The 9979-nt window shown below is 41.5% G+C and overlaps 1 protein-coding gene across 1 annotated transcript in view; it reads right to left on the bottom strand.

The window, feature by feature from the left end:
* Positions 1–1110: 1110 nt before the first annotated feature.
* shisal1b (shisa like 1b) overlaps positions 1111–9979 on the bottom strand; it is a 41411-nt gene continuing 32542 nt past the window's right edge. Inside the window, exon 5 of the mRNA XM_058075391.1 lies at positions 1111–5209. Coding sequence (XP_057931374.1) covers position 5209 — 1 coding nt within the window. The 3' untranslated portion in view covers positions 1111–5208. The remainder of the gene's footprint in view (positions 5210–9979) is intronic.

Genomic DNA, 9979 nt, shown 5'->3' with positions numbered 1-9979 from the left:
ACACCAACACCAACATCCGCTTCAAATGGACCTTTCATGCCACAGACGAGATGAGACAAGCTCTAATGGACTTTTAATAGACTTAATCCTGGCAGGATGTGGACCAGACTACTCAAGAACAGGAAGCGGACGTCTACACGTCGACATGTTGTGTTGTCCGATAAACGCGACCGAGGCTGCTTGACTGGCAGGAGGAGCAGCGCTCGTTAGAGGCTTTTGCCAATAAGCTTCCTGGTTGGGACACCGGGACAAGCGGCAGGTGTTTACCGGGAATTCGGGTGTACCCGGGTCACATGCTGCTTGCTTTTTGCTGCATGGCAGCCATTTAATCCTGTTGGTACTGAGCTGATTAAAAATGGTGTGATTCTTTTTCCCAGCAATATTTATTGGGCTGTATGCATATTTGTACTAGTCGGAGGGATGTATTTCTACCCTGTGGATTTATTGTTGACTTGGTGTTCGGGTAGTGGAGATAATGACAGCAACATGGGTCGGTGCAAAAGTGGACCAAATATACATTGCGCAATACTCAGTGGGTGTATGCATCATCTGAGGATTGGTTCTGGAGGCCTTTATCAAGGCCCAAAGAAGGCCAGCATTGTTAGTCCAGTGAACGGAATCATTCCAACTATCATTGGATCATACCATTCGGGCTTTCTGGGGAGGAAAATCAGAAGGATATTCAGGAGAAGGAGCAGTGCGGTTTTCATCCCGGTCTTGTTCCTCGAAAAATTCTGTGGTGAGTACTCCAGGAATAAGGGGTACCGGACCACCTAATTCAGAATTTGGTTCACAATAAGTCGGACCAGCTTCCAGTGAGGGTTGCCCTTTGTCACAGATTCTGTTTATTACGTTTACTTTACCGCTAAATCAATTTTAAATACATTTATATATAATAATAATAATAATATATAATAATATAAAAATAAAATTTTCATGTTAAAAAATATCAATAAAAAGTACAACAAAAATATCAATTAATAAAATGTAATGAATAAAATGAAACAAAATGCATATATTGATTTTAAATAAAAATAAATGACAATATTTTCAATAAATAATAATCTCTCCCTCAAAGAGCAGCGGACAGAGAGGGATTTCAACACAATGGAAAAGATAAAACTTTATTTATTTCTCCCTGTTGTGACGATACAAAGTCAACAAGTGCAATAAACGATCCAACTGAGAACGGTTACGCAACATTCTATCTACAGTAGTATAAGAAATACTCTGGACAGAACGTACACTGAACATTGGTACCACCACACCCTGAAAAAAGTGAGGTATCAGACTACTACCAAGCTTCCGTGTGTGTGTGTGTGTGTGTGTGTATGTGTATACAGGTGGCTATTCAACTGTAAGGCAACTGTTACCATGACAACCTGTAGAGAGACTGGAACAGATGTGTGCTCCACATCCTTTTGTTGAGTTGTTTTTTTTTGTCCACCAGGGAGGATGATACAGTGTCGCATCACGTCAGGCCGCACTGCTTCAGACAAAACAAAACATTAAAAAAAAAAAAAAAAATCAATCACATTCGGAGAAGAAGACAATAACATGATGATTCCGGAATGGAACTTATTAGATTCCCCAAACTTAGCCAGCACTGACGACTAATTAAATCCCCTTTGAGCCGCTGCTGCTGCTGTGTGATGAATTACATAAAAAACTTGCCTCCCTGTTGGTCAAAGAGCGGGAATAAGCGGGAATGGGGCGGCAGCTGCACGAGCACAAGAGCAGGAGAGCGTGAATTAAAAGCACCGCTGATCTCCGGGGCCAATTATTTCTCTTGGACAAATTGTGTTCCCGTGCCCCTGAAAAAACACGGCAGCCAGCCAATTAAACGTTAGCCTCTCCGATGGGAGCGAACATCCCAGCAAATGCTAATATTATTGCAGATAAGGCGGAAAGGACATCTGGAAGTTGTGACTTCACGCTGCAACGTGTCATGGTTTAGCCCAAAAGTTTTTTAAAAGGGGACTCGTAATACGGAGAACAGCATCTCTGTGGTTGCCATGGTGACACAGCATGACCTACTTTAGTCGCCGAACGCTGGGAGGATTGCTTTGTTCACGCTGCTATTGTGACTGCTTTAGTGACTTCTGCTAGCCTTTAGCACGTCCCTTCATTCATTTGGATTGGCTGCTTTAGCTTGTTTAGGCGGTGGCTTCAATTCAGCATCACAACTTGGAAAGGGCACTCCGGGCCAGTAGAGGGCGGCATATTAGCAAAGGAAAGCCTTGGTTCCATCAAGCAGCACAGCACCACTTTGTCGCATTTACTTTTTTAACTAGATGAGGTTATAAACGCAGCTGGCTAGCGCGGCTAGCGCGGCTAGCGCGGCTAGCGCGGCTAGCGCGGCTAGCGCGGCTAGCGCGGCTAGCGCGGCTAGCGCGGCTAGCGCGGCTAGCGCGGCTAGCGCGGCTAGCGCGGCTAGCGCGGCTAGCGCGGCTAGCTCCATCACAGTGGAAATGTAAGCTGACCAAAACCGTACCACCCCCCTCTGAACTGCTTCATGGAAACCAGACTTACCTTGGGAAAATTACGTACAGTCAAACCTCAGTTTTCCAACGACCAGTCGTCTTGGTTTTCATACACTGTCTCAGTTTTTGTACACTGTTATGTGTAACATAGCAACTTCCTTCATTTTTCTCAAAAAATTTTCACCAAAATTTTGCCTCGTGGGTAACAAACTAGCAAAATGACAAATTTGACAAAAATCTTTGTTTTCATACAATCTTGTGTGTCACAAACGAGGTCATTTGTTCGTTATTTCGTTTTCAACAAAATTTTTGCCACAATTTTTGACATTTTTTTGTTGGTACACTGTCTTGCTTTTTGTACATTGTGCGCAAAAAACTAGCCCATTTGTTACTAGATTCATCTTTAGCTGAAAATATTTGCAGAGGTTTTCATACATTGTAAGCTATGTGTAACAAACTTGGCCAATTGTTAGTTGATTAGTTTTTTGGACAAAAAAAAAAGAATAAATATAAAGAAGCCAATTTGGTAGTTGATTTGTTTTTCAAAAAAACATTTTGCCAAAATTTTGCCTTAGTCTTCATACAATGTTGTGCGTCACAAAATAGTTCATTTGCTTGTTACATTTTGGCTAATTTTGCCTAGGCTTTCGTACATTGTCTCAATTCTCACACAATGCCGTGCATAAGAAACTAGCCCAATTGTTACTTCATTTGACTATGACAATTTGACCAAAACTTGACCTCTACTTCCCCCTGGCCATCAGACTGCTCAATGCCAAATAAGCCCCTCTACCTTACTTACATTATTATCATTTATTTTAATTATTTAAATTATTTGGGCAATTTACTGTTCACGCTGCACTTTACATTATGTTGTTCATATTTGGTGTCTATTTATTCTCCACATTATTATTATTATTATTATTATTTATTATTACTTATCTTCTTTTGTGTCTGTTATTATATGGGAGCCAGGCAACGACATTTCGTTGGCAATTTCACTACTGTGTTTTTGTGCAATGACAATAAAGGGAGTCTATCTATCTATCTATGTTTTGGTACACTCTGGATTTTTGTACAATGTTGGATGTAACAAAATAGCTAATTTGTTCATAATATTTCCCCTATGGAATATCTGAAACAAATTCATTGGCTTTACATTATTTCCTACACTTTTCAATCGATTTTGTACATTTCGGTTATCGTTGGACCTTTTGAAACCATTTAAAAACAAAAAGCAAGGTTCCTCTGTACATCTCAACATAGTACGAGTTACACTTTGCTATCAAGGCCTAAAATGTACCAAGAATCAATAAATAAAACATATCATTTAAGCAAATACGCCAAAGTGAGCGCTTACGATTTTAGTGCTTTGTTGTCTACGTTGTCACATAGATTGCGATGGCAGATTTGCATATAACATCGTGATCAACGCTTCCCATGGATACATACATGACTTACATTCAACCATGTTTGCGCCTTCTTCTCGTGAGACTTTAGATTGAACTCGTACCGAAAGTGAACAACCTTATCTTTTTCTTTTAATGAAGCTTATTTTTATCCTTCCCCTAAACCATGATGATGAACAATCTTTGCTCTCGGGTCATTTGACGGTCGTTTTGAGTCTTACTATGGTGCTAATCTTGCAAATTTGAAATGAATTGAATAAAATGCAGTATGATACGGTCATCGTCATTAACACAAACTATCTAAGCCATCAAAAAGCCAGTTAATAAAGTGAATAAAACACTAATTACAAGGGTGTTTTTCTACAATATCCTACTAAACTCCCACGAGAACAGACAGTATGAATACAACTGTGACACCTTGGCATCCTTCACTGTACATTATTGCTGATACGTTACACGGGGAATGTTTTTATTTCAAAATTGAAGCGGGGGGTGGACGATACCGTCACAGGATGTTTTGATCGTGATCGTGATATCAATGCATTGCAGTATTGCTAGAGGAAGTGCTCTTTCTCGTGAGGATGGTTGCTAATGACGGTTACCATGGCAGCCGCTCACAAATGGTCATGGCGTCCCCGATCCTTCCTGGCTGAAATAACTTGGCTCCGTACAACAAACACAAGCACGGATCACACGTGAAGAAACAACAAATAAGACGCTTTTTGAGCTACAGCAGGAACAAAAAAAAACGGCGCGTCCTCGTCAAAGACACTTTACGATATCGAGAAAGCACTCGTGTGGGGACTCCAAACATGTGACTGTCGGTGACGTGGGGAAGAAAAGGCTTGTCTAGTCTATGTGAGATTGATGCTCAGCATCAAACGTACCATCCTCGCCTTCCCAAACCAGCACGCACATAAATAAACCAGCAAATACAGAAGAAGTGTCTAACTGCTACGCAACACAAACTCACACAGTGCTTAACATCTCACAACCTGCTCAACTTTACCGCAAGTTCATCCAGTTGTTTTAGGGGTCTGGGTTTGGTTTGGGTTTGGGTATCTTCCACTCCGCTTCATTCCGTGTCCTGACAGCCTTTAGGGGCTTGGCTTCAGTGTCACTCACTCACTGCTCGGCTGTGTCCTGTTAAAAGCCTCTGCTGTCTGTCCGTTGGCGCTTTGTGCTCATCAGAGGGCGGGTGGGTGTGGGGGTGTTGCTGAGGAGCAGGGGGTCCCTGCCAAAGACTCCAGGCTGGCAGGCTAAGTGGATACCATGTTTCCTCCGCACCATGGAAGGAAACGGTGGGTTGCTACGCTTCTGTTGGTGAAAAAAAGACAACAATGAGCGGGCAAGCCAAGTATTGTCAGTTACAGTACTACAGTATTACAGTATACTACAGTATACTACAATTTACTACAGTATAAGTGTTAGGTTTCAAGCTTTGGAGGAGACTTGGCTAAAAATGCAAAAATACACGGCTCTCATTCTCATTCTCATGTCCTAAAGTTGCATTACTGTTGCTGCACATTAGCTCTACATACTACACTCCACAGTCTCCACTTGGCTGCGGCAGCCAGTTTTCTTGCTGCCCTCATTCTCCGTCCTTCCATTTTCTATGCCGCTTATCCTCATTAGGATTGCGGGAGTATGCTGGAGCCTATCCCAGCTGATTTTGGCCGAGACGCGGGGTAATCCCTGGTCTGAACTCCGCCCTCAGTCTCCTTTCAGCTAAACTTTGATGACATGTCCTCATGCTATTACTCTGTCGCAGTACTTTCACTCTGTTTTGTTTACCCCCCTCAGTCTCCCCTTTGTAAAAAAGTGAGGAAACATGCTAATGTTACATTACCCTGTTGTCGGACCTTAGCATGGAGGCTGCGGTACAATACTCCACAGTTTCCACTTTGCTGCACCTGCCAGTTTTCTTGCTGCCCTCATTCTCCATCCTTCCGTTTTTTTATGCCGCTTATCCTCATTAGGATTGCGGGAGTATGCTGGAGCCTATCCCAGCTGATTTTGGCCGAGACGCGGGGTACTCCCTGGTCTGAACACCGGCTTCAATCTCCTTTCAACTAAACTTTGATGACATGTCTTCATGCTATTACTTCATGCTATCGCAGTACTTTCCCTCTGTTTTTGTTTTACCAACCTCAGTCTCCCCTTTGTAAAAAAGTGAGGAAACATGCTAATGTTGTTGTACCTTAACATGGAGGCTGCGGTACAATACTCCACAGTTTCCACTTGGCTGCACCGACCGTTTTTCTTGCTGCCCTCAGTCTTCGCTTGAATACAATTTGATGACATATGCTAATGTAATATAACAGTGTGGTTATACCTTAGCTCGGGGGGGTGCAGTACTACACTCCACAGTTTCCACTTGGCTGTAGCTACCAGTGCCCTTGCTGCCCTCAGTCTCCTCTCAAACTAACATCAACTCACCATGTTTCTTAATGTACTCCACAGTCTCCACTTTGCTGTCGTGCTCCTTTTCTGACTGAACAACAGAAGAGCCTCATTGTCTTTCAATGTTTTTGTTCCTTACAAATGATGCGTTCAATGTCTTCATCAAATAATCATTGATTCATTTTTTACATTTTATATTTTATATATTATTTTATACTTTTGGCCATACAGTGGACCAGCACCTAATAATGTTGTTTACTGTAAAAAAAGATGGTGTAGTGGTGCTCATTATCACGACATGCTTTAGACAAAGACATGAAAGATATTCTAATGCTGCACTCTGGAGGGAAATAAACATAAATACTCAAATGGAAAATAAATGCGTGACAACAACATCTAATAAAAGATTATAGAATGTTTAAATAAAGTTTGCAGGTGGCGAAGCTGGTGGGATTTCTGCACAGGTACTTCTTCCCTCTCGCAAGCACGGCACGGCAGCAGTGGCTTGTTACTAATTAACTGACACCACATGGTCACCGCTGATCTCCTCTGACAGGGGCTTGGCGCACTTCTCTCACCATGCCAGCAGTGATGACATCATGTATAATCATCATCGTATTATTATGAATATCACAGGAGAGCAATGCAGAAAAGGATGAGAGCGTCATGTGCTCCGCTGTAAAGGTTAAACAATGGAGGTCTACGCGGTAGTACATGTGTTCTGAAGATGTGTTTACTTATGTAAGGCTGAGTGGACCCACTTTTCTGAGCCATTACCCTGCACCCTCCTCTCCGGGGAGGAGGATACACACCAAAAGACCATTTGGTACCGCACTAAATGTGACACACAAGTACAGTATCAGCCATCGTGGTTACTTAGCACACGTAGGAAAGTACCACTAATAAATGACATTTTACATGACATGTAGTGCAACCTCCAACGCCCCTGAGGTTACATGTGACCTCAATTTGGGGGAAAATACGCTTCAGACGCTGTCAGACGTCGAGGGAACCTCATGAGAGCTCAGTTTGGCGAACATCTGATGTTGCAAAGGATTTCCTGTATCTCAGCTTCGTGGTAAAAATCGGAACTTTTTCTACTTATGCTACACCGTTTTGCTTTTTTTTATTGTTACAAATACTTTACTTTTTTCTTGGACTGTATTTTTTCTCAAAACATTATGACTTTGCGTGCATATTTTGACTTTATTATTATGGGCATGCACTGCAATGCAGTGAGGGCCTCCCATTTTTTTACGCTTAATGTGGCCCAAACCGCAAGAAGGATCCCCACACATGTTACACCGCTGGAATTGTGACACTCGGGACTAGGTCACTATTTATTCTTTGGAAAGATTTGTGTAACCACGGCGATGCTATTAATGAAAACATTCAAAATAGGCCTCGAGATTAGGTACACCCAAATCTATAAAAAAAAAAAAAACAAGCTGAATTTACAGACTTTTCACAATCTTGTAGCTCAGCCATACGGTCACGTAGAAACATGGTTAATGGCTCATTTTGGGACAAACTTCTCAACTCTCTCTGTGGCTAATTCGTTTTTTCATTGGATGTTTAGCAGGGCCCAAATCCACCTCGTCTCTCACTCTAGCGCCAGCGTAGGAGGCTGAAAAATTACTTTTTTTTGTAAACAACTGCTCCTGGTCTTTGCCACAATGTTTTAGCTAGCTTGGTTTCTTTTGGTGAAGACATAGGAATCTTTGTCCCCTTTCCAAAAATGTCACCTTTATGTCAGAGAGATGTACGGATTGCCGTCTGTGGCCCTTAGAAGCGACAAAAGTCGAAATATTCTCCCATTGACTCCCATGTTAAAAATGTCGTCTTTTTTTCTCAAGCTCTTCAATTGTCTATGTTTTCGACTCGTCCTATTGCGGTCATTTTTCAACTGATTTGATTTGCAAAACGAGCAGATATATATATATGCAAAGCCCCAACCCTCGGCCCACTCACAGTCGTCTTGTGGTGTCAATATCTGTGTTATCATCATGTCGGGAATCGATAATTAGGTCTTGACCCGCACGTCACTACCTCTCTGCCCTTTAGCGCTAAATGACAATGCATGTCCTGTATGCAATTTTAAAACAACACATGACACCAGGAGTGCCTGGCCACTTTCACAAACTGTCCATACAGTCCCTTCCCGAAGTATTGGAAAAGTGAGGAAAGTTCTGTTATTTTTGCTGTAGACTGGAAACGTTTGGGTTTGACGCCAAAAAACGAACATGAGAAAAGAGACATTTCAGCTTTTATCTCCAGGTATTTACATCTGGATGTGATAAAAGTTGAAGTATTTGTGATTTTAGAAACTCCTTATTTGTAAAATCACAAATACTTCAAACAGCTAAAATAATGCATAAGGCTAAAAACAACCAATTAGCTAAAAATGTCATTCAATACTTCTCTACAAGAGAGGAGAAATATGATCTCAGGGAAGAAGTACATTTGAAACACTTCTATGCTAGGACTACGTTATGCTAGCCATAGCATTTCAGTATGTGGAATCAAACTATGGAATGGATTGAGTAAGGAAATCAAACAATGCACAACGATGAGCCAATTCAAGAAACAATACAAGCAGTTGATGTTTGCTAAATACAAGGATGAAGAGTCTTGAACCAGTCATGATGTGCTATATATATCACTATATTGACACTTACTATGGTACACATTATGGCATTGGATGCTCATATCACCGAGTACTTTGCTACAAGGTACATTCTTAAAACAAAAAAACTTTAAACTGTATTATGGAAAGCAGGAAGTGAACAAATGTAACAGTTACTGATTGTAAAAGTACCAGATGGAGGGGTAGGATTTAATAAGCATTGCTAAACCATTACCATTACCATTACACCCGGGCAATAAAACACGCCTGTCAGTCACATGTTACAATACTTTCCCTCACCTAAAAATGTAGAGTTCCTTTACAAATAATGGCGTTAAACCCAAACCTTTCCAGTCGACAGCAAAAATAAAAGAATTGGCTTCACTGTTCCAATACTTTTGGAGGGGACTCTCGGACTCTCACCCGAAGACAGCTGGGATAGGCTCCAGCATGCCTGTGACCCTTGTGAAGATAAGCGGTACAGAAAATGGATGGATGGACTTTGTAAATATATCTTTTCTTACCCCGTTGTTAGAGCCATCTAGACATGATGTCACCTTTACAGTCTTATCATTCCTTGTTTACGAGGCACAGAAAACAACATATTACAATGTATTTCAATATTTTGGACTAATAATGGACCATAGTACCATGAAAGTGCAATTTTATTAACTCATCTAAATTATGTATTCGTATCCGGACTCGAGTATTGTAACGAGTATCCTTAGTATAAAGCAGGGGTCTCAAACACGCGGCCCGCGGGCCAAATGTGGCCCGCAGGACACTAGTTGGAGGCCCCCGCCTTGATATGAAAGTTTAATGTTAGTGCGGCCCACGCAAGTTTGATATGGATGCTGTATGGTATCATGTACCCAGAAAAATTATTACGTTTGATTAATGTTCATGTTAAAGGTTAAATAACTGTTAATAGTTATCCTCCCTATCCGTGTGGAAGTGGTAAGTTTTTGGCTATTTAAGTTTAAAGGAAATAACTTGAAGGCTACCGTTTAGGTCGCTAGCTCTCTAGTTTGCGAGTTAGCATGTGTCTCAAGACCCTG

The sequence above is a fragment of the Doryrhamphus excisus genome, chromosome 6 (assembly GCF_030265055.1).
Source record: "Doryrhamphus excisus isolate RoL2022-K1 chromosome 6, RoL_Dexc_1.0, whole genome shotgun sequence".
In the NCBI taxonomy this organism is placed as follows: domain Eukaryota; kingdom Metazoa; phylum Chordata; class Actinopteri; order Syngnathiformes; family Syngnathidae; genus Doryrhamphus; species Doryrhamphus excisus.
The sequence above is the reverse complement of the archived record's forward strand: the minus strand, read 5'-3'. Positions and strand labels throughout refer to the sequence as shown.